Genomic DNA, 25,422 nt, shown 5'->3' on the forward strand with positions numbered 1-25,422 from the left:
TTTTCTCTGTTGTGTTAATGCTAATACCAGAAAGTGTGTAGAAGATCACACCTTGATCTTGTACTGCAATCGGATGCACAACCAGCATTTGGGGATAAAATACATAAACAACTGTTTTGATTTTTCAAGATCATTGTGTGATCTTCGACATACTTTCCGGCATTAGCATTAACACACATTGTGTGTTTTTAAATGTTGTTTCTTAACTCCGGGGGAGTTTTTACCTTTATTTAAATATTCAAGTCACTTAAGAACAAATTCTTACTTACAATGACAGCCTAAGAATAGTGGGTTAACTGCCTTATTCAGGGCCAGAATGACAGATTTTTACCTTTTCAGCTCAGGGATTCAATCTAGCAACCTTTAGGTTACTGGCCCAATGCCCTAACCACTAGGATACCTGTACACTTTAAGAGCAGCATTTCAGTGGACCTGGGACTATGCTAGATCACGTTACAAAAACAAACACAAGATTCAGAGAACATTTAAGGGTTATACTACAATAAGTTGTTTTTGACTTATTTTTGACTTTCTGTGCATTTCTTTTTGACCCCTCAGTTAATTTTCGTGTTTTATGGGTTTCATATTATTTGTAAAAAAAAATGAAACAAATGATGTTTGTGGCTTTGAGCTCAGTGTTGAGCTCAGTTTAGTGGAATTGGTGGCCAGACCAGAGACTAAATACAGTAGTGGGCCAGGATTTCCTGTTTTGTGGCTGTGTGACTCTGAAAGTGTGTAGAAGATCACGCATTGATCTTTTTTACATGGATGTAGCATTGCCAGACCATGGTAATTTAACTCTCAATTTCGGTTTAGCAGAATTTTGGTTGTGTTGTTTGTTGAGTCCATTGTAACTTGGAAATAGTTACATCTGGGGTAAAAATTGCAATTTACTGCCAAGTATTGGTGAGAATCATACCTGATTTTGGAGGACATTTCAAGGATCAAGATGGTGACAATTCTACTCTTTATGGCATTAGGTGAGTCTTTGTGTATTACAATAACTAAGTTGTCATAAAGGAAAGTCTTTCAAGTGCCTCACATGAATAAGAATATACTCTATATATAGATTGGTATCTGTTGTCTCTGTGACTTCTGCTATATCCAAGTGCAGTATTATATTGTTTCTTTCTAGCTTAGCCTTGTTTCAATAGGCTATGATTTATGTACTGGATATACTAATGTCTGCAATGGAATTTTACGTTTAATTTTAACTAAATTTGTGGATTTTGAATTGATGATATTGCTCACGAGTGACTTGGTAGACAGTCACAAAATCAAACTGACCTATAACAATGGACTAATTTCCAGTTCTCATGTCTGCTTTCTTTGCTCACTCAACTGTGACTTCAAAGTTAAATATATGTGTGCTTTGTGGACCTATACTGTAAAAGTTGAGCAATTTTGCAATTATTAACTTTGATAGAAAATGTAGCAAAATAGGATCTTGAAACTGCGGAGAGGATAACTCCGGTCCATCAACGCAATAAATTACACTGATTAATTCCCTAGTGATATCATAGTTGACATATTTATTAATGGTCTAGAATCGTCTTTCAAGTCACACAATATTTTTTTATTTGACACGGCAAACCAAAGTTAAACAGGCATAGGGTTGGGGTCAATTTCAATTCTTGAATTCACTCATGAAGTGGAGAATTTACATTGTTGAAATTTTGAAATGAATTCAATCTTCAAGTTTTAGAATTGGAATTTAAGTGTTTGGACTGTTTTGAATTGGAATTCAATTAGAATTCAATTTTTTTACATTTTCCAGTTAATTGAATGAATGGGAAAGTTTTCAGACCCCTTCCCCTTTTCCACCTTTTGTTACGTTACAGGCTTATTCTAAAATGTATTAAATAAAACATTTTCCTCATCAATCTACACAGAATACACTATATTGAAAAAGTGAAAACAGGTTTTTAGAATTTCTGCAAATTTATAAAAAAGTAAAAAACAGATACCTTATTTACATAAGTATTCAGAACATTTGCTATAAGACTCTAAATTGAGCTCAGGTGCATCCTGTTTCCATTGATCATCCTTGAGATGTATCTAGAACTTGATTTGAGTCCACTTGTGGGAAAGTCAATTGATTGGACATGATTTGGAAAGGCACACCCCTGTCTATATAAGGTCCCACAGTTGACAGTGCATGTCAGAGCAAACACCAAAACATGAGGTAGAAGGAATTGTCCGTACAGCTCCTAGTCAGGATTGTGTCGAGGCACAGATCTGGGGAAGCGTACCAAAACATTTCTGCAGAATTGAAGGTCCCCAAGAACACAGGGACTCCATAATTCTTAAACTGAAAAAGTTTAGAACCACTAAAACACTTTCTAGAGCCAAACGCAGGGAGGTAAAAGGCACATGACATCCCGCTTGGAGTTTGCCAGAAGGCACCTAAGGGACTACAAGACTATGAGAAGCAAGATTCTCTGGTTTGATAAAACCAAGATTGAACTCTGTCAATAAAGAAGTGGTTAAATGATGCAGATGCTAAGTTACAGGACGGGTTTGCTAGCACAGACTGGAATATGATCCGGGATTCTTCCGATGGTATTGAGGAGTACACCACATCAGTCACTGGCTTCATCAATAAGGGCATTGATGACATCGTCCCCACAGTGACTGTACGTACATACCCCAACCAGACGCCATGGATTCCAGGCAATATCCAAACTGAGCTAAAGGGTAGAGCTGCCGCTTTCAAGGAGTGGGACTCTAACTCGGAAGCTGATAAGAAATCCCGCTATGCCCTCCGACAAACCATCAAACAGGCAAAGCGTCAATGCAGCACTAAGATTGAATCATACTAGACCGTCTCAGATGCTCGTCGGATGTGGCAGGGCTTGCAAACTATTGCAGACTACAAAGGGAAGCACAGGCGAGAACTGCCCAGTGACACGAGCCTACCAGATGAGCTAAATTACTTCTATGCTCGCTTCGAGGCAAGCAACACTGAAGCATGCATGAGAGCGTCAGCTGTTCCAAACAACTGTGTGATTGCTCTCTCCGTTGCCGATGTGACTAAACCCTTTAAACAGGTCAACATTCATAAGGCCCAAGGGCCAGATGGATTACCAGGACGTGTACTCCGAGTATGCGCTGACCAACTGGCAATTGTCTTCACTGACTTTTTCAACCTGTCCCTGACCGAGTCTGTAAAATTGATTCTCCCAATGGTAGCTGTCATGCCTGCTCCCGCTCTCCCTCTCCTGGGCTCGAGGGCGCCAGACTGCCTATCATTACGCACACCTGTCCCCTTCATTACGCGCACCTAAGCCTTATTGGACCCACCTGAACTCCATCATTATTTCATTGGCTCCCCTTTATCTGTCTGCTTCCTCTGTTTATTCTCTGTGTTGGCATTGATGTCGTTATTTTGTCCCCTGTCCAGACGCTGTTCCTGTCCTGTTTCTTGTCCGTTATTTATTAAATGTTCTCCCTGTACCTGCTTCGTGTCTCCAGCGTCAATCCTCACAGGTAGCTATAGTGTAAGCTGAATTTTTTACTCCAGTGTGAAGTAGCTGGTAGCAAGCTAAACTATATTTTCAGAGTAGCTTCCTCAACACTGCTGACATTTTATATCAGGAAATAACATAAGTCAACATCAAGTGGAGAAACAATTTCACAAAATAAAGTATTGAGAGTCATTAATAGCATTTAGCAGAAAGCAGGACTAGCTGATTTTTAAACAAAGGAATTAGGCCATTTTGTGTGAAACTGATACATTCTTTTATCTGTATACTAAACAGAAGTCTGTGAGAGTCGGGCAAATGTCAACCACAACAAGTTCACTAATGTACATGAGACACAGGGCAGTTTCAGGGCAGTTTCAGGGCAGTTTCATAAAGGAAATCCTTGAACTCGATATAGACCCACTATCTGGCTTTACAGATGGTGTAAATACCACAACAGCAGATGCAAATAATGTTAGCTTGCCTGGTTTATGTTTAATATTGTTTATAAATATGTAAATAAATGTCTATATACAGCTTACTAACATTTACAAATGTAGCAATAACAATTCATAAATGGTGAGAAAACTTACATATAAAAAATGTAGGATTTTTTAATTGACATTATTATAAGCTGTTATCCATTTACAAATGGCAACTTCAGTAAATGTGTGTTTAATTGAAATGTTTTGGTTGTCTGTGTTTCTCCCCAACAGCTCATCAAATGGTAAAATCTTCATTGGCTGGTAAGTATTCCTGTGGGGCGGCAGGTAGCTTAGTGGTTAAAGCGTTGGGCCAGTAACCAAAAGGTTGCTAGATCGAATCCCTGAGCTGACAAGGTAAAAATATGTTATTCTGCTCCTGAACAAGGCGGTTAACCCACTGGTCCTAGTCTGTCATTGTAAGTAAGGATTTGTTCTTACCTGACTTGCCTAGTTAAATAAATAATATATATGTGAACACAAGTCTCAGAGGTGCTGTTAACAGTCCAAAAAGGTTAATTAACACGTTTGAAACAACTTTTAATATAACACTTTTGACAACTGGCAGTGTTAAATTGCATATTTGCTTATTAATCATTCATAATTTTTCCTATGATCTTTTTTCCTCTTTGTGAGTTGGTGAAGAGATCAGGCTGGTCAATGGCACTAGTCGCTGCTCTGGGACAGTGGAGATTCTTTACGAGGGCCAGTGGGGAAGAGTGTGTGGTCAGAAGTGGGACGTCGACGATGCCAATGTGGTGTGTGGCCAGCTGGGCTGTGGGAGGGCTGTGAGTGCCCAAGGTAGCGTCCACTTAGGTCAGGGTAGTGGTGGCAGGCCGACTTGGCTGGATGATGTTGGGTGTAAAGGCAGTGAGAGCTCCCTCACAGAATGCTCACATGGAGGATTGAAACACCATGACTGTTTACAGTCTCAAGATGCCAAAGTTGTCTGCTCAGGTAAAAGCCCCTCTGTGTTGCTATTGTGGTTAATGAAAGTCAAAATACAATTGATTATACGTGTGTCAACTTCGCATTGATTTAGTTGAATATGATACTGAAATGCATTTATTTTCTCCCACATTGTCAAATGTTTTACATTTTTCTTTAATTCCTAGTTAAACATAATATCAGACTGGTCAATGGGAGTGACCTCTGCTCTGGGAGGGTGGAGGTCTATCAAATTGGTCACTGGCGAACCGTGTGTAATGACATATGGGATTTGAATGACTCTGCTGTGGCATGCAGACAGCTTGGCTGTGGGAGAGCTGTTAGTTCCACAGAGAGGGCTTACTTTGGTCAGGGCAGTGGGCCCATCTGGCAGGATGATGTTGGCTGCTCTGGCAGTGAGTGCTCCATCACACAGTGCCCACACACAGGAGGAACACATAACTGTCGTCATGGTAACGACGCAGGTGTTATTTGTTCAGGTAAGGGAGTCTCTTTTCCTTGTCTAGACTTGAGTTTTGGTTTGAATGGTTTGAATTGTACAAAAATGTCTCATCAGAGAGAAAATCCTAAAAAGCATATTACTGCAGTATTATAGACTGTTCTGCCACCTAGTGGAGACTTGACTGTTGCATAAAGAATCTTAACCCATGCCAGACTTGGTGCTATGTGACCAGATGGGGGCAGCCTAGATCAGAGCAGGTGTCTAATACAGTATGAAGACCCAGTAGATAGGTTGTGATTACTGTTGCCTAACTAAACTACATGTCTTTGACCAACAGGTGTTGTCTTGCAGACGCCTTCACTCTCCACAAACCAATCATATTCTTCCTTCTTGCAAGGAGAGGAGGTCCAACTCACCTGCACTCTTCCATCCCGTATCCTCTGTAATGCTGTGGAGTTCATCTTCTATCTGAATGGAGACTCCATCATGACTGTGACCGTTGGATCCTCACAGCCCAGGGCTACTTTAACAAAGTTTAAGATGGATGCTTCACACCAGGGCAGTTACCGCTGTCTCTACAGAACCCTCTCCAACAGCCAAGCCATCAGCTCCCCTTACAGCAACATTACTAAAGGTGAGGTGGTAGTTGGGAAACAAGTGTTGCTTAATCTACAGTGAGCTCCAAAAGTATTGGGACAGTGACAAATATTTTGTTTTGGCTCTGTATTCCAGCACTTTGGATTTGAAATGATACAATGACTGAGGTGAATGTGCAGACTGTCAGCTTTCATTTGAGGGTATGTTTATTCATATCAGGGAACCATTTAGAAATTACAGTACTTTTGGGATCTAGTCCACGCATTTTACGGGACCAAAAGTATTGGGACAAATTCACTTATACAGTATGTGTATTAAAGTAATCAAAAGTTGAGTATTTGGTCCCATATTCCTAGCATGCAATGATTACATCACGCTTGTGATCACGCATTTGCTGTTTGTTTTGGTTGTGTTTCAGATTATTATGTGGGGTATGATATTTGTGTCTAACTTTCTCACTCATCATTATTCCCAATTTATTCAGGACTATCCGTAAACATGGTAGAACATTAATGTAGAAGTGTTTAGAAACATATTCTATTCTTATTTAAAATAAAGGTATATCCAAAATGACACAATGCACTTACCATTCATTTCTATTGGGCGTATTATTGTGGCCCTGGTGGCACAAAATCAAAGGTCTGACTGCATGGAGATGCTTGGGAAATGGTCACTACAGGGGACCATGTTGTGTGTGTTTCAGGGGAAGGGGGTATATCTGACCTCCATCATCTAGGACGTGACAATGGTTAATTAAATCTCCCCATTTCTGCCCATTTGTTTCATACAGCTGCAACTGTATATGCATTTGCAAATCAAGACCTTTCTTGATTTGGGCTCTGGGATGGTGCAACTGCTGAGAATCTGAGTCTATGATTGTTGTGGGGGAAAGGGGTTGAGTGTGTGAGTGTGTATCCCACAACTCTTGCGAGGGAGTAAAAGATGTTAGAGACAATACAGGATGATTCACAATAATTGTTAGCTAATATAATAACCGCTTGCCATACTGTAATTTTGGTAATGGTGAGACTGGTGAGAGGTAAAAATCCTTTGCATAAATTACCTACATTACTACAACTATTAATAGCTAATTATGGAAAATAAGAAACAGGATTTTAAAATATATTTAGATTTTTTTGATGGCTATATATAATACAAATCGAGGTGAGGGCGATGGAAATGCATTTGGCGGTTGATCTGCCTCTCTTCTGCAGGTGGCACTGTGCTCTTTTTGAAGGATAGGTCCCAGTCTCTCCGGGGCTGTGGGATCCGGGGGTTGGTCTGCCGGGCATTGGGATGGAGGGTGGAATTGGAGGTTTATTTATTAGCAATGCAAATATCGTGGTACACAGACACTCATTCATCATGTTACTTTTTAATGGTACGTTTACAAACATATATTTTGATAAATAGAATTGAAACTTGTGACTCATTATGGTAAGTGGTGAAATAAGTATAGCCAGTTATAATGGCTTAGCAGATAATAAGAAAAGACGATCGGTATTTACCTGGCAAAAAGAGAAGGAATATAATACCTATTGTTTACAGGAAACTCATTCAACAATTTGAAGTTTTGTGGAAAAAGGACTGGGGGGCGAAATATATTTCTCCCATGGGCAAAGATATTCAAAAGGGCCGATGATATTAAATAACAGTAATTTTGATCCAAATTTGCAAATTGTCCAAACAGATCATCAAGGTAGATGGATTATTTTAAATGTTATTGGACAGTAAACAGATTTGGCTTATTAACCTATATGGTCCAAACAATGATGATCCAAGCTTCATTGAAAATATATATAAGAATGTATCAACTCTACAAGCAACAGTAGACTCTATTATCATGGTGGGGGATTTTAATAGGGTTTTAAAATACCTCTATGGACCGTAAAGGAAATCACCCTACAAACTATCACCCTCAGGCACTTTGTCATGCCCTGACCTTAGATATTATTTTTATGTCTCTATTTGGTTTGGTCAGGGTGTGATTTGGGGTGGGTATTCTATGTTCTATTATTTGTATTTCTATGTTTTGGCCGGGTAGGGTTCTCAATCAGGGACAGCTTTCTATCATTGTCTCTGATTGAGAACCATACTTAGGTAGCCCTTTCCCACCTGTCTTTGTGGGAAGTTGACTTTGTTTATGGCACATAGCCTCTAGCGCCACGGTTTGTTTTGTAGTGTTTGTTTTGTTCGGCGTCTTTTCTAAATAAAATAATATGTACGCTCACCATGCTGCACCTTGGTCCAGTTCTTTCAACGGCCGTGACAGAACTTCCCACCACAAACGGACCAAGCAGCGTGGTAAGGAGGAGCAGCGTGTTCAGGAGGACTGGACATGGGAGGACATCCTAAATGGCAAGGGATCCTGGACATGGGAGGAGATCCTGGCGGGAAAGGATCGCCTGTCGTGGGAGCAGCTGGAAGCAGAAAGGAAGGTGGAGGCAGCGAGAAAGAAGGCCCAGGTTTACACAGGGTCACAGCTGGCACTGAAGACCGGGAGGCCACGCCCAAAAAAATGTTTGGGTGGAGGCACACGGGGAGTGTGGCAGAGTCAGGATTCAGACCTGAGCCAACTCCCCGTGCTTACCGTGGCGAGCATGTGACTGGTCAGGCACCGTGCTATGGGGTGATGTGCACGTCACCCCATAGCACGGTGCCTCGAGTGAGCATTCACAGGCCGGTGTGCACTGTGCCAGCGTCCCGCATTTTCCAGGTGGAAGTGGGCATCCAGCCAGAACGGGTTGTGCCAGCTCTGCGCTTGAGACCGCCAGTCGCCTCCACGGAACAGTCTATCCGGTGCCTCTGCAAAGAACTAAGCCTCCTGTATGTCTCCCCAGCCTGGTGAGTCCTGTGCCTGCTCCCAGAGCCAGGCCTCCCGTGTGTCTCTCCACTCCAGTGATCCATGGAAAGAAGCCTACAGTGATGATCCATGGCATGAAGCCTCCAGTGATGATCCATGGCACGAAACCTCCAGTGAGGATCCATGGCAAGAAGCCTCCAGTGATGATCCATGGCACAAAGCCTCCAGTGATGATCCATGGCAAGAAGCCTCCAGTGATGATCCATGGCACGAAGCCTCCAGTGATGATCCATGGCAAGAAGCCTCCAGTGATGATACATGGCACGAAGCCTCCAGTGATGATCCATGGCAAGAAGCCTCCAGTGATGATCCATGGCACGAAGCCTCCAGTAAGTAGTTATGGCACAAAACCTTCAACGACGGCCTCCAGTCCGGAGCCTCCAGAGACGGCCTCCAGTCCGGGGCCCGCAGCGAGGGTGCCCAGTCCGGGGCCCGCAACAAGAGTGCCCAGTCCGTGGCCCGCAACGAGGGTGCCCAGTCCGTGGCCCGCAACGAGGGTGCCCAGTCCAGGGCCCGCAACGAGGGTGCCCAGTCCAGGGCCCGCAACGAGGGAACCCAGTCCGCGGCCCGCTACAAGGGTCCCCAGTCCAGGGTCCGCAACGAGGCAGCGGGGTCTGCTTCCCGCACCTGAGCAGCCACAGGGGAAAGATGCCCACCCAGAACCTCCCCTATAGGTTCAGGTTTTAAGGCTGGAGTCCGCACCTTTAGGGGGTGGGTACTGTCACGCCCTGAACTTAGAGATCCTTTTTATGTCTCTATTTGGTTTGGTCAGGGTGTGAATTGAGGTGGGTATTCTATGTTCTATTATTTGTATTTCTATGTTTTGGCCGGGTAGGGTTCTCAATCAGGGACAGCTGTCTGTCTGATTGAGAACCATACTTAGGTAGCCCTTTTTCCACCTGTCTTTGTGGGAAGTTGACTTTGTTTATGGCACATATCCTCTAGCTTCATGGTTTGATTTGTAGTGTTTATTGTTTTGTTCGGCGTCTTTTCTAAATAAAAGAATATGTACGCTCACCACGCTGCACCTTGGTCCAGTTCTTTCAACGGCCGTGACACACTTAAGGAAATCGTGATTGTCATTTTGGAAGTAGTGGATATATGGAAGCTTAAATACCCTGACCTAGTGAGATACACATGGTGGAGGCTTAATTAAGCTAGTCGTCTTGATTACTTTCTTATGTCATTCTCTCTGGCACCAAACGTTTAAAAAAGTGTTGATAGGGGACAGAATGCGGCCGGATCATCACATAGTTGGTATATTTATCACTCTTACAGAATTTTCACGTGGGCGAGGATTTTGGAAATTGAACCAAAGCCTACTGCATGATAACTTGTTTATAACTAGGACAGTAGAATTTATAACTTACTTTTTCCAACATAACATAGGTACAGCAGATCCCCTTATTGTATGGGACACTTTTAAATGTGCCTTTAGGGGCCATGCAATTCAGTACTCATCTATAAAACAAAATTAATTTAGATCTAACAGTACAGTTAGACAGCAATAAAAACTGTACCATAGAGGCACAGAATAAGTTTGAGGAAAAAGAAATGGAGGAAATTATTCAAGAAAGATCCAGTGTAATATATTATAAAAATAAAGCGAACTGGATAGAATATGGGGGAAAATTAACCAAATTCTTCTTCAATCTTCAACATAGAAATGCTACCAACGTTTTTATTGAAACGTATTACAAATGAAGGCGTCACACATGATTCACCGAATGATATTTTGAAAGAGGAAGTAAAGTACTTTAAGAATATGTTTTCGTTTCAGTTTCCGCTAACCGAAGCTAATTGTATGGATTTTCTTCCTATTAATAATGTAAAATTAACATCTGTACAGAAATACTCATGTGAAAGCCAAATTACAGAGGAACGTCTTGATGCAATTAAAGCCTTTAAGGCTAGGAAAACTCCAAACTTTTTGATATACTCAGAGGACCATTATTAGCATGTTATAACCACTCCTATATAAACGTTAGATTATTGAGCACACAACAAGAAGGTCTGGTTTCATTATTACTGAAACAGGATCCAAGGGGTGTTTGTGTGTGTGTGTATATATATATATATATATATATATATATATATATATATATATAGATAGATATACAGTGGGGAGAACAAGCATTTGATACACTGCCGATTTTGCAGGTTGTCCTACTTACAAAGCATGTAGACGTCTGTAATTTATATCATAGGTACACTTCAACTGTGAGAGACAGAATCTAAAACAAAAATCCAGAAAATCACATTGTATGATTTTTAAGTAATTCATTTGCATTTTATTGCATGACATAAGTATTTGATCAGCTACCAACCAGTAAGAATTCCGGTTCTCACAGACCTGTTAGTTTTCTTTAAGAATCCCTCCTGTTCTCCACTCATTACCTGTATTAACTGCACCTGTTTGAACTCGTTACCTGTATAAAAGACACCTGCCCACACACTCAGTCAAACAGACTCCAACCTCTCCACAATGGCCAAGACCAGAGAGCTGTGTAAGGACATCAGGAATACAATTGTAGACCTGCACAAGGCTGGGATGGGCTACAGGACAATAGGCAAGCAGCTTGGTGAGAAGGCAACAACTGTTGGCGCAATTATTAGAAAATGGAAGAAGTTCAAGAGGACGGTCAATCACCCTCGGTCTGGGGCTCCTTGCAAGATCTCACCTCGTGGGGCGTCAATGATCATGAGTAAGGTGAGGGATCAGCCCAGAACTACACGGCAGGACCTAGTCAATGACCTGAAGAGAGCTGGGACCACAGTCTCAAAGAAAACCATTAATAACACACACTCCGTCATGGATTAAAATCCTGCAGCGCACGCAAGGTCCCCCTGCTCAAGCCAGGGCATGTCCAGGCCCGTCTGAAGTTTGCCAATGAACATCTGGGTGATCCAGAGGAGGAACGGGAGAAGGTCATGTGGTCTGATGAGACAAAAATAAAGAAGAAGGATGAGTACAACCCCAAGAACATCATCCCAACCGTGAAGCATGGAGGTGGAAACATCATTCTTTGAGGATGCTTTTCTGCAAAGGGGAAAGGACGAATGCACCATGTTGAGGGGAAGATGGATGGGGCCATGTATCGCGAGATCTTGACAACAACCTCCTTCCCTAAGTAAGAGCATTGAAGATGGGTCGTGGCTGGGTCTTCCAGCATGACAATGACCCGAAACACTCAGCCAGGGCAACTAAGGAGTGGCTCCGTAAGAAGAATCTCAAGGTCCTGGAGTGGCCTAGCCAGTCTCCAGACCTGAACCCAATAGAACATCTTTGGAGGGAGCTGAAAGTCTGTATTGCCCAGCAACAGTCCCGGAACCTGAAGGATCTGGAGAAGGTCTGTATGGAGGAGTGGGCTAAAATCCCTGCTGCAGTGTGTGCAAACCTGGTCAAGATCTACAGGAAACGTATGATCTCTGTAATTGCAAACAAAGGTTTCTGTACCAAATATTAAGTTCTGCTTTTCTGATGTATCAAACACTTATGTCATGCAATAAAATGCAAATGAATGACTTCATAAATCATAGAATGTGATTTTCTGGATTTTTGTTTTAGATTCCGTCTATCACAGTTGAAGTGTAATTATGATAAAAAATTACAGACCTCTACATGCTTTGTAAGTAGGAAAACCTGCAAAATCGGCAGTGTATCAAATACTTGTTCTCCCCACTGTATATATATATATATATATATAGATAGATCCAGTCCATTTAAAAAATTGGAGGCCTCTTACACCACAGTGCTGTGCTGCAAAAAATCTAGCTAAATACAGTGCCTTGCGAAAGTATTCGGCCGCCTTGAACTTTGCGACCTTTTGCCACATTTCAGGCTTCAAACATAAAGATATAAAACTGTATTTTTTTTGTGAAGAATCAACAACAAGTGGGACACAATCATGCAGTGGAACGACATTTATTGGATATTTCAAACCTTTTTAACAAATCAAAAACTGAAAAATTGGGCGTGCAAAATTATTCAGCCCCTTTACTTTCAGTGCAGCAAACTCTCTCCAGAAGTTCAGTGAGGATCTCTGAATGATCCAATGTTGACCTAAATGACTAATGATGATAAATACAATCCACTTGTGTGTAATCAAGTCTCCGTATAAATGCACCTGCACTGTGATAGTCTCAGAGGTCCGTACAGAGAGCAACATGAAGAACAAGGAACACACCAGGCAGGTCCGAGATACTGTTGTGAAGAAGTTTAAAGCCGGATTTGGATACAAAAAGATTTCCCAAGCTTTAAACATCCCAAGGAGCACTGTGCAAGCGATAATATTGAAATGGAAGGAGTATCAGACCACTGCAAATCTACCAAGACCTGGCCGTCCCTCTAAACTTTCAGCTCATACAAGGAGAAGACTGATCAGAGATGCAGCCAAGAGGCCCATGATCACTCTGGATGAACTGCAGAGATCTACAGCTGAGGTGGGAGACTCTGTCCATAGGACAACAATCAGTCGTATATTGCACAAATCTGGCCTTTATGGAAGAGTGGCAAGAAGAAAGCCATTTCTTAAAGATATCCATAAAAAGTGTTGTTTAAAGTTTGCCACAAGCCACCTGGGAGACACACCAAACATGTGGAAGAAGGTGCTCTGGTCAGATGAAACCAAAATTTAACTTTTTGGCAACAATGCAAAACGTTATGTTTGGCATAAAAGCAACACAGCTGAACACACCATCCCCACTGTCAAACATGGGGGTGGCAGCATCATGGTTTGGGCCTGCTTTTCTTCAGCAGGGACAGGGAAGATGGTTAAAATTGATGGGAAGATGGATGGAGCCAAATACAGGACCATTCTGGAAGAAAACCTGATGGAGTCTGCAAAAGACATCAGACTGGGACGGAGATTTGTCTTCCAACAAGACAATGATCCAAAACATAAAGCCAAATTTACAATGGAATGGTTCAAAAATAAACATATCCAGGTGTTAGAATGGCCAAGTCAAAGTCCAGACCTGAATCCAATCGAGAATCTGTGGAAAGACCTGAAAACTGCTGTTCACAAATGCTCTCCATCCAACCTCACTGAGCTCAAGCTGTTTTGCAAGGAGGAATGGGAAAAAATGTCAGTCTCTCGATGTGCAAAACTGATAGAGACATACCCCAAGCGACTTACAGCTGTAATCGCAGCAAAAGGTGGCGCTACAAAGTATTAACTTAAGGGGGCTGAATAATTTTGCACGCCCAATTTTTAAGTTTTTGAATTGTTAAAAAAGTTTGAAATATCCAATAAATGTTGTTCCACTTCATGATTGTGTCCCACTTGTTGTTGATTCTTCACAAAAAAATACAGTTTTATATCTTTATGTTTGAAGCCTGAAATGTGGCAAAAGGTCGCAAAGTTCAAGGGGGCCGAATACTTTCGCAAGGCACTGTATTTGGTGCATAGAATTAAGAAGTTATTGTCAGATATTATTCATCCTAATCAGATTTTTTTTTTTTCATGGACGAATCATTGGAGATAATGTAAGACAAGCACTGGAAACAATAGAATACTATGACATTTCGGGGAAACCAGTCATGGTTTTCATAGCTGATTTTGAAAAGGCGTTTGATAAAGTACGATTGGATTGTATATATAAATGCCTAGAATATTTACATTTTGGAGAATCGCTTATAAAATGGGTTAAAGTTATGCATGTACCCTAGGTGTAAAATAGTCAATTATGGCTACATCTCAGAAAGTTTTAAACTGTCAAGAGGAATAAAACAAGGTTGTCCACTATCAACATGTATTTATTATTGCCATTGAAATGTTAACTGTTAGAATAGGATCTAACAATAATATTAATGGATTAGATAGCCGTGGCAAAGGTGTCATTGTACGCTGATGATTCATATTTTCTTTTAAACCCACAATTAGAATCCCTCCACAGCCTCAAAGGGGATCTAGATACTTTTGCTAACCTCCCTGGATTAAAACCAAATTTTGATATTACGTATTGAATCACTAAAAAAGACAACTTTTACATTACCATGTAGTTTCCCAATAAACGGGTCTGACGGGGATGTGAACATACTCGGTATACATATCCCGAAAGAAAGAAATGATCTCACTCCAATACATTTTATATAAAGTTAGCAAAAATAGATAAGATCTTGCTACCATGGAAGGGAAAATACCTGTTTATTTGTGGAAAAATCACCCTGATTAACTCTTTAGTCATATCACAGTTTACCTATTTGCTTATTGTCAAGGCTGTGGGTAACTGGTGAAAGGAGTCAGGCGCAGGAGAACTGAGATGCGTGGACAAGGTATTTAATACAAGACAACACAGGTATAAACACAATACTACGGTGCGGGAAAAATAGCGGTATCACGAAATAAATGGGCGTAATAACAAAACCCGGCAACAAAATTTCGGCAGTCAGTAACAGCCTGAACAATAGAACAAACACGCACACAAACATAACATACAAAGCCAAAACATTTGTCACTGTCCCAAAACTTTTGGAGCTCACTATATATATTTATATATATATATACAATTCAGAGCCTTGATAGGGACGAGAGACTGATTACCTTGTCCATCACACACATATTTCTCATTCAGAAGGTGTGAATATGGAATCACATGACTTTCAAATTGCTGTTTACTTCCTTCCCAGTGGTCCTGCTACAGCCCAACATCTCTCTCAGTCCTCCAAATGGAGGGGTGTTTTGGGAATCTCAGGGCCCAGAGGTGGTCAGGGGCCACAGCTTCTCCATCACCTGCTCCATTCAGCCACAGTATCCTGGAGGCCTCTTCTATCTGGACTTCTCTGGGTCCAACAGGACTGAAACTAAGCCAGCAGTGAACCACTCTGCCTCCTTCCACTTCCCTGTTGCAGAGTATAAAGACCAGGGGAAATACAGCTGCAGCTATGTAGTCAATGTCTCCACCTGGTCATTCAGGTCGGATAATAGTGAACTAGCTGTCACCATTAGAGGTAAAGTAAAACATGCTTTAAAAAAAAACATATTTAAAATTGTGAGAGAAGAATCATAGTATTGTAAGATTTGTAATCCTTCATGTCACTTTTTTTTGTTTGTTTTTATATCCTATGAATTTGCCATCTACAAGTCTTGATCTGTAGATCTAAACCTTGAAATACCTACATTTTCTTCAGCGTTCATGGTCCCCATCATTGTCTCTGGAGGGACTGGTGGGGTAGGACTGCTAATTCTGCTTCTTCTAGTCATGTGTCTAGTCAGCTGGAGGACGAGGATGAACAGAAAGCCATCTATAGAGACTGGCCAGGGAGAATGTAAGTGATATCACTATACTGTAAACTCAAAGGCTGAATATGAACTTGATTTATGCCTTGAGCCTGACAAGTTAAGCAGCATCTCAAATTTGGCCGAAATACTTTTGAAATCATTTTCTTTTTAAGTCTTTTTCCCCCTTGAGTTTCCTGTAACGAATATTCATGAGCGAACTGTTATGCAACAGGTATTGACAACAGACACAACAGAGGGGAGGACAACGAAGAGGAAGAGGACTATGTTAATGTTGAAAACGTCTGTTACCAGAGAGGTCTGGAGGGTGCAAAGAAAAATGAGAAGGAAAAAGGGCACAGCTATGGGAAATCAGAGGACGTCTATGACAACGAGGACGGAAACACTCAAAGAAATGGTGTTTGTGGGGGGTCTCATGAGAAAATTAACAGTGAAGATGATGAAAATGATTATGTTAATGTCTCTGCTTAGGACAATGCTGTAGCACAGGCAGGTGTGTCAGTTGGGTATAGCTTTAAGACCAAAAAGTTAAAAGTAGGCTACAAAAAAAGTTGACTAAAATCATTCAAATCCGCCATTAAAATGCAACGGCTGTTTAGCGTATCTATGGGCTGGCTTTAGGACTACGCAGCAATTAGCTCGGAGGGCCTGTGTGCCTTTCTCTCAGCATTGAGCAGAGACAGTACCCAACAGCTTGCTTGAGGTCACCCTATTTCGGCAGTTCGCCGATTGCTTTGAATTTGATGTCGGCATTTGAACTCGGCCTTGTAAGCCTCACAGCCAGTTTTATGCACCTGCTACTTATACATTGATGTCGGCATAAGCGGCGCATCCGGTAGGCTAGGGGAAGATAAGCTTCGCCTAATGTCAATAGAATGACATTTCCAAAATTAGCTACATAATTACTTGTGCCTTATACAGAAATAAATAACATTACAAATACTACACCAGAGAATATGATTTGACCATAGAGATTCATTAGTTTCTTTTAAAAATGAGCTGTTTTTATTGAAATGAGTCATTTGGGCAGCAGGCGGAAAATAGCCTACAAAATAGTTGATTGTTGAGTTGCAGCAGTCCGTGGAAAGAAGTTTAGTAGGCTTAGGCCGATCTCAATATTTCAAAATACAATCACGGGAAAAACATAGTTTAGAAAGCAAATGGCTATTGCTGAGAAGAAAAGGCTCTAATTTGTCTTCTCAACTCATCTTAGTAAACAGTAGCATCTTATTGGCACCAGAGGAGAGCATCAACCACATCCCCAATGAGTGCACCATATTCACTTGCCTTTATCATTGGATCCCCAAACATTTGGGGAGACTAATTCCCTCCTCCAGGCTAGATGGATGTCATATTGTAGAATTTGTGACTCTCCTTTTTCTAGGCCTAGATTAGATAGTTACATAGTTGATAGTTGTTTTTACTCATCTGTTTGTGAGTGTCAGCAGAGTAGGCTACTAAATTTTGTCGTATTGAAAAATATGTTGCTTATTCCTCCAGTCATATAAAGTGTATTAGAATTGCATAAAATGTGTTTAGAAAAAGGCCACATTTTTCCTGTGCAAAGAAAGGAGAAGAAACGTCTCTGTTTAATCCTACACTATGTCATTACGCGCTCAGAAATGCACTGTTCAGAATTATCTGTTTTGCTTACAGTGATTGAGTTATGTGATTAACCTAAATTATGACTGAAATCTACTCATCACATTAGCAATAGTAGCATATATTGCATTAGTCCGCAAATGCGATAGTAGATGCATGAAATCGCTTTATTACACTGAACAAAAAATGCAACAATTTCTAAGATTTTACTGAGTTACAGTCAATTGCAATTAATGAATGAATTAGGCACAAATCTATGGATTTCACATCACTGGGAATACAGATATTTTAACCCTTGTGTGGTGTTTTTGTTATTCACCGAACGTTTGCGAGTCTGATGGCCCCACAACGGTATTGTTTTTTTTAAACAATACAGCCATAACAATTTAGGTAAAAATACTCAATACTTAGATGTTGACTTATATCATTTACAAACAAAGACAGCATACATGGTTCAAATTTGGCATTTATCCCTGGTAGATCACATTTATCAATAACAGCGCGATTTGTTTTATTAGATAATCAAGACATTGGTGGAATAAATCATGTTTATCTTGAACAAACATAAAAGAAACAAGGTTTTCATCACTATCCATGTTTACTGCTTTGAATTGAACAAATTGGAAAGGCAAATTTTACGTAGTATTTTATGGAAATTATAAATTGCCCTATTGAACACAAATTAAGGCCGATCTACACACCACATGAGGGACAGAGTTTTACTGTGTGTGTGTGTTGCAAATGTATTTCTTGCACTTGATGCATGTGTACTGTGTCTTCCTGTCCTTCTTGGGTCCACACACATCGCCGCGCTTCTTCTTGTTGCTAACGGCTGCAATATAGAATGATGAAAACACTTAGTTCAGGAATTTGACTAACATCTCACTCACTCACATATATGGCTACAGCAGGCTAAGGCAGGAGAGTCAGACGCACACACACAACATCATCACTCACACTTACTTCTGGTATTGGAGTTGTTGGTTCTGTGGGCCGGGCAAATGGGGCACCAGCATCCTCCACCTGAATCTTCCTCATGACGGCTGCAGAAGCTGGGGTCCTTGGGATATGTTGCCTCCTCTGGAGAAAGAGCCATCTCCTCTGGAGCTTCCCTCTGTTCTAATCTGGGTTCAATGCCATCCAGATGACAAACGCATTGTACGCCAAGATGTTGAAGAATATCACAAGTGGCCAGCGTAGGGTTCTTCTTTTGCAGCTGTAGCCAGTCACCAGCTTGTCTAAATTGCCAACCCCTCCTTTTGTGGCATTGTAATCCATTATGATTTCTGGATTTTGATGTTCCTGGTCACAGATTCTCCCATCCATATGCAGTGTGTTCATGTTTACCACATTTCTGCCTTTCTTTGTCACGTAGGAAATTAGCGATGTGTCTGACGTGAACACAAACTTAGAGGAATTGATAGGTCTCTTCTGTGTATTCATCAGCTGAGATGGGAGAACTGGCTTTTTTTCATACTGTTCCTACCATCGTCAGCTTCCTCTTGAGGAGCTCCTGTCCCATCTTGTGCAAAGTAAAAAAAAAGTTATTGCATGTGATGTTGTGGCCACGGAGTCCCTGTGTCACGTCCAGGACAACCCGTATCCCTTGGTTCTTCTCAGGGACTCCTCCAGCTGGCTTATCCATATAATCTTGCAAGTTCCACTCATATTATGAATCAGCATCACAGGCAGCCAAGATCTTGATTCCATATTTTGCGGGTTTAGATGGTATGTACTGCCTGAAGAGGCAGCGGTCTCTAAATGGCATAAGCTGCTCATCAACAGTAACGTTGGGCCCAGGGTTATAAAACAGGGGAAGGTGGTCCACCCAATTGTCCCACACTGACCTGATTGCAGCTTGCTTGTCTCTCTGCTGCGGAGCTGGTCTGGTGTCTCGGTTATCGAAGCAGATAATCCTGGAAATAATGTGGAAGTTTTCCAGAAACATTGTTGCGGTGAAAAGTTCTCTGCCAATTTCCGCATCCCACAGAGATGCTGTGGATTCCCCCATTGGATCTGAAAACACCAGCAATAATATAAACCCCAAAGTATGCAGGTAAATGAGTTTGGTCCATCTCCTTCCATCTCTCTCCAAAACATGCCTTCCCTCCAAATTAGTAGAGTCCAGAATGATTTTGTGGATGGTGTCTGGGATGAACAGTTCAAAAGAAGACTTTTTGTCCTGCACACGACTAACCGCCATCCTCGTTGGCCCTAGTTGCATCCTTATAACATTGGCAGCCATGCAGGGTGGCTCATTCCTTGGGCATTTTTTTTACATCCATATTTCTCCGCCTACAGGCTGCTGATGAGCTGGTAGCTGATGGGCTGGTCCTGGGGCTGGCTGCTGACGGCTGGTCCTGGGGCTGGTCCTGGGGCTGGCTGAGGGTCAATCTCATCCTCTTCTTCCAACTCACTGTCAGACTTCGAATTGACAGAGACATGATCCTCGTATTTGGAAAATTCTTCTTCTTCCAAAGTGAAAGACGCTCCTTCCACACTAGTTTCCCACTCTGCAAAAAAAATTCTAAGGCCCTCTGAGCAGAGATTATGTTTGCCATACTGATTGATTGTGCTAAGGAGCCACACATGCAAAGCTATTTATTTGTTGTGTCCCTCCCCCAATTTGCACCTGGCTGGGGTAGAGTGTGGGAAAATACAGAATTATTTTACAATGAATTGAAATAATGTATTGTAATAACATTGTGCAGGTTCCCATGAGACATTGTGTAGTTTCACACACTACAAAGGGTAAAGAGTGGAGGCAGGGAGAGGCAGGGAGACAGGTTCTTGTTGCTATGTTGAAACAGCAGGCACAGGGAGGAGGAAGACAGAGTGAACGCACACACCAAACCTTTTAGTTTAATTTGTACTTGTTTTCACCTACACACACACTTTTGTTACCCTGGGGTACAGTGGACCCGAACACCACATATGTAATATAAATGTGTAGGGGGGTGCACAGTGTGCACTCAATCAAAATGTGTTATTTTACATGTTCTTCACAGAAATTAGCCAAGGCCAATGAGTCTCAGGATAAAAAAATATGTGTTGTATAATTTTTATTTTAATAAACATTGAAAATGGGTCCCACAGACCCGAACACCACACAAGGGTTAAAGAAAAGTAGGGGCCTGGATCAGAAAACCAGTCAGTATCTGGTGGGACCACCATTTGCCTCATGCAGCACGACACATATCCTTCACATAGAATTGATCAGGCTGTTGACTGTGGCCTGTGGAATGTTGTCCCACTCCTCAACAATGGCTGCGCGAAGCTGCTGGATATTGGCGGGAACTGGAACATGTCATTCACGTCAATTCAGAGCATCCCAAACATGCTCAATGGGTGTCATGTCTGGTGAGTATGCAGACCATGGAAGAACGAGGACATTTTCAGCTTCCAGGAATTGTGCACAGATCCTTGCAACAAGGGCCCATGCATTATCAAGCTGAAACATGAGGTGAACCCTGCAGTGTCACATGATGTGAATGAAGACATGAATCATTGTAATGAACTTGATGGGAGACAGAGAGCTGGTTTCAAGCGCAGAGCCCAGCAGGTGTTTATTGTAAAGGGTCACAGGAAGAGGTAGGTAGTTGGGTCCAAGAGCAGGCAGAAGGTCATATACACAGGGGTCCAAAACGGCAACAGGACAGGCAGGGAAAAGGCTATTAACGTCATCCAGGAGATCAGGCAATAGGTTGATAACAGGAAATCCAATAGGCTAAGGTACAGGCAGGGAATAGGCGTCGTAAGTGAGGCAGGCAAAAACTATCCTACATGGGAGGAGTAAATTATAGGGGAAAACCAGAGCGCCAACTAGAAGTGTGTCACAAAACAAACAATACCTCACAATGATGGGGTGCAAAGAACTGAACTAAATAGAGTGTGATAATGACATACAGGTGTGTGAACAGGTGATCAGAATTCAGGTAAATGGCATCTGGAGAGTGAGCTGCGTTCAGCGGATCTATGTGTTTGAGAGTGTGAGTTGGAAGCAGACGTTACAATCATTAGTAAAGAATATTGTGGACCGTATGCTACTTCTCACTTTCATTGTTTTGCAGAAAAACTTTATTGACCTTAAATGTGTATTTAATGCGGGTAAACCTCAGAATGTGTTTTTTTTTTTAAAAATGAGTCTAATGATGGTGCCCCAATTGATCGAGTCCCTGCATACAAATATATTGGCATCTGGATAGACGATAAGCAAGCTTTTGAAAAATATATTGATTTAAGAAGCTGAGAATAAAAATGGTCTCCTTCTCAAGAAAGAGGTCCTGCCTCTCCCTTATAGTAGAAAGCAGATCATTTGATCAACGTTCCTACCAGTCCTAGACTATGGCGACATCAACAATATGAATGCCGCTGCCACTTCACTAAAGCAGTTAGATGCAGTTTACCATAGCACACTTCGTTTAATTACGGGTGACACTGCATTCTTTTCCCAGAAAGTAGGCTGGCCATCTTTTGAAGTCATGTAGGTCGATTCTTTGCTCTTTTTTTATTTTTCAATATTTTTTACAAAAACTCCCGCAGTAAATACACATCATTAATAACCTTTAGACATACAAGTTACCATGCCGGTTCTGGGAAATCCCTTCGGTCTCCTCAGTTAGGTAAATTAGCTTTCTTAGCACCACATACAGTGCCTTGCGAAAGTATTCGGCCCCCTTGAACTTTGCAACCTTTTGCCACACTGAAAAATTGGGCGTGCAAAATTATTCAGCCCCTTTACTTTCAGTGCAGCAAACTCTCTCCAGAAGTTCAGTGAGGATCTCTGAATGATCCAATGTTGACCTAAATGACTAATGATGATAAATACAATCCACCTGTGTGTAATCAAGTCTCCGTATAAATGCACCTGCACTGTGATAGTCTCAGAGGTCCGTTAAAAGCGCAGAGAGCATCATGAAGAACAAGGAACACACCAGGCAGGTCCGAGATACTGTTGTGAAGAAGTTTAAAGCCGGATTTGGATACAACAAGATTTCCCAAGCTTTAAACATCCCAAGGAGCACTGTGCAAGCGATAATATTGAAATGGAAGGAGTATCAGACCACTGCAAATCTACCAAGACCTGGCCGTCCCTCTAAACTTTCAGCTCATACAAGGAGAAGACTGATCAGAGATGCAGCCAAGAGGCCCATGATCACTCTGGATGAACTGCAGAGATCTACAGCTGAGGTGGGAGACTCTGTCCATAGGACAACAATCAGTCGCATATTGCATAAATCTGGCCTTTATGGAAGAGTGGCAAGAAGAAAGCCATTTCTTAAAGATATCCATAAAAAGTGTTGTTTAAAGTTTGCCACAAGCCACCTGGGAGACACACCAAACATGTGGAAGAAGGTGCTCTGGTCAGATGAAACCAAAATTGAACTTTTTGGCAACAATGCAAAACGTTATGTTTGGCGTAAAAGCAACACAGCTCATCACCCTGGACACACCATCCCCACTGTCAAACTTGGTGGTGGCAGCATCATGGTTTGGGCCTGCTTTTCTTCAGCAGGGACAGGGAAGATGGTTAAAATTGATGGGAAGATGGATGGAGCCAAATACAGGACCATTCTGGAAGAAAACCTGATGGAGTCTGCAAAAGACCTGAGACTGGGACGGAGATTTGTCTTCCAACAAGACAATGATCCAAAACATAAAGCAAAATCTACAATGGAATGGTTCAAAAATAAACATATCCAGGTGTTAGAATGGCCAAGTCAAAGTCCAGACCTGAATCCAATCGAGAATCTGTGGAAAGAACTGAAAACTGCTGTTCACAAATGCTCTCCATCCAACCTCACTGAGCTCGAGCTGTTTTGCAAGGAGGAATGGGAAAAAATGTGTCTCTCGATGTGCAAAACTGATAGAGACATACCCCAAGCGACTTACAGCTGTAATCGCAGCAAAAGGTGGCGCTACAAAGTATTAACTTAAGGGGGCTGAATAATTTTGCACGCCCAATTTTTCAGTTTTTGATTTGTTAAAAAAGTTTGAAATATCCAATAAATGTCGTTCCACTTCATGATTGTGTCCCACTTGTTGTTGATTCTTCTTTTATATCTTTATGTTTGAAGCCTGAAATGTGGCAAAAGGTCGCAAAGTTCAAGGGGGCCGAATACTTTCGCAAGGCACTGTATATAAAGCAATCTACAGAGTTCCCTAGAACTGGATGTACTGGTGCTTCTCGGGCAGTTAAGCATGTTGATTAATCATTTACACATTTCATAACCTACCAAACTCCCCAGTCCGCCACAGGATGTTTTTGTGCTGGTCGAGGACAGTCAGGTCTGGAGTGAACCAAGGGCTATATCTGTTCTTAGTTCTAAATTTTTTTGAATGGGGCAGAATAACCAGGCAACCTCGACTGACAGGATGAGGTCAATATCCTTCCAGGATACCCGGGCCAGGTTGATTAGAAAGTCCTGCTTGCAGAAGTGTTTTAGGGAGCGTTTGAAAGTAATGAGGTGTGGTTGTTTGACCGTGGACCCATAGCAGATGCAGGCAATGAGGCAGTGATTGCTGAGATCCTGATTGAAAACAGTAGAGGTGTATTTGGAGGGCAAGTTGGTCAGGATAATATCTATGAGGGTGCCCATGTTTACGGATTTAGGGTTGTACCTGGTGGGTTCCTTGATCATTTGTGTGAGATTGAGGGCATCTAGCTTAGATTGTAGGACTGCCGGGGTGTTAAGCATATCCCAGTTTAGGTCACCTAACAGAACAAACTCTGAAGACAGATGGGGGGCAATCAATTCACATATGGTGTCCAGGGCACAGCTGGGAGCTGGGGGGGTCTATATCAGGCGGCAACAGTGAGAGACTTATTTCTGGAGAGATGAATTTTTTAAATTAGAAGCTTTGCAGGCTATCTTTGGAGTAGATTGCAACACCTCCCCCTTTGGCAGTTCTATCTTGACGGGAAATGTTGTATTTGGGTGGCCTTCCTCAGCCAGGATTCAGACATGGCAAGGACATCAGGGTTGGGGGAGTGTGCTAAAGCGGTGAGTAAAACAAACTTAGGGAGGAGGATTCTGATGTTAACATGCATGACACCAAGGCTTTTTCAGTTACAGAAGTCAACAAATGAGAGTGCCTGGGGACACGCACGGCCTGGGTTAACCTTCACATCACCCGAGGAACAGAGGAGGAGTAGGATGAGGGTATGGCTAAAGGCTATCAAAACTGGTTGTCTAGTGCGTTGGGGACAGAGAATAAAAGGAGCAGATTTCTGGGCATGGTAGAATAGATTCAGGGCATAATATACAGAAAGGGGTATGGTGGGGTGCGGGTACAGTGGAGGTAAACCCAGGCACTGAGTGATAAGAGAGGTTGCATCTCTGGACGCGCTAGTTATGCTGAGTGAGGTCACCGCATGTGTGGGAGGTGGGACAAAGGAGGCATCTGAGGCATGATGAGTGGGACTAGGGGCTCCGCAGTAAACTAAAACAATGATAATTATCGTAAACAACTGTATACAAGGCATATTGACATTTGAGAGAGACATAAAGTGAGGCGTAAAGCAATCACACGTGTTGATTGGGAGAGCTAGCTAAGACAACAATTGGTAAGACAACAACAGCTAATCAGCTAAGACAACAACAACAGGTAAAATGGCGATGAATGGGCAGAGAGGGTCGGTTAACTACACACAGGGCCTGAGTTCGAGGCTGGGGCCAACAGATCAACAAAAAAATTAACAAAATGGAGTACCGTGATTAATGAACAGTCCAGCAGCCATCAGCTATGTAGCCAAGTGATCATAGGGTCCAGTCAACAGCAC

The 25,422-nt window shown here is 42.0% G+C and overlaps 1 protein-coding gene across 2 annotated transcripts; it reads left to right on the plus strand.

The window, feature by feature from the left end:
• The first annotated feature begins 705 nt into the window (after positions 1 to 705).
• LOC139421083 (uncharacterized) lies at positions 706 to 17,936 on the plus strand. Of its 2 annotated transcripts, XM_071171610.1 has the most exons (8): positions 706 to 980; positions 4,181 to 4,210; positions 4,583 to 4,903; positions 5,062 to 5,373; positions 5,674 to 5,970; positions 15,428 to 15,748; positions 15,929 to 16,066; positions 16,252 to 17,936. In XM_071171610.1, exons 1-8 carry the CDS (start codon positions 950 to 952, stop codon positions 16,506 to 16,508), a joined length of 1,707 nt encoding a protein of 568 aa, XP_071027711.1. In that variant the 5' UTR covers positions 706 to 949; the 3' UTR covers positions 16,509 to 17,936. The 2 variants fall into 2 exon arrangements, with proteins under 2 accessions (XP_071027711.1, XP_071027712.1); XM_071171611.1 differs by lacking the exon at positions 5,062 to 5,373 and having other exon boundaries at positions 712 to 980; positions 5,734 to 5,970.
• The last annotated feature ends 7,486 nt before the right edge of the window (positions 17,937 to 25,422 follow it).

This window comes from Oncorhynchus clarkii, chromosome 12 (assembly GCF_045791955.1).
Source record: "Oncorhynchus clarkii lewisi isolate Uvic-CL-2024 chromosome 12, UVic_Ocla_1.0, whole genome shotgun sequence".
Lineage (NCBI taxonomy): Eukaryota > Metazoa > Chordata > Actinopteri > Salmoniformes > Salmonidae > Oncorhynchus > Oncorhynchus clarkii.

Excerpts from the sequence above, each read along its gene's own strand:
- LOC139421083 (XM_071171610.1), top strand. The coding sequence starts at position 950 with ATGGTGACAATTCTACTCTTTATGGCATTAG. Across the intron at positions 981-4,180 it reads TCTACTCTTTATGGCATTAG|CTCATCAAATGGTAAAATCT; the intron begins GTGAGTCTTTGT and ends TCTCCCCAACAG. Across the intron at positions 5,971-15,427 it reads TTACAGCAACATTACTAAAG|TGGTCCTGCTACAGCCCAAC; the intron begins GTGAGGTGGTAG and ends CTTCCTTCCCAG.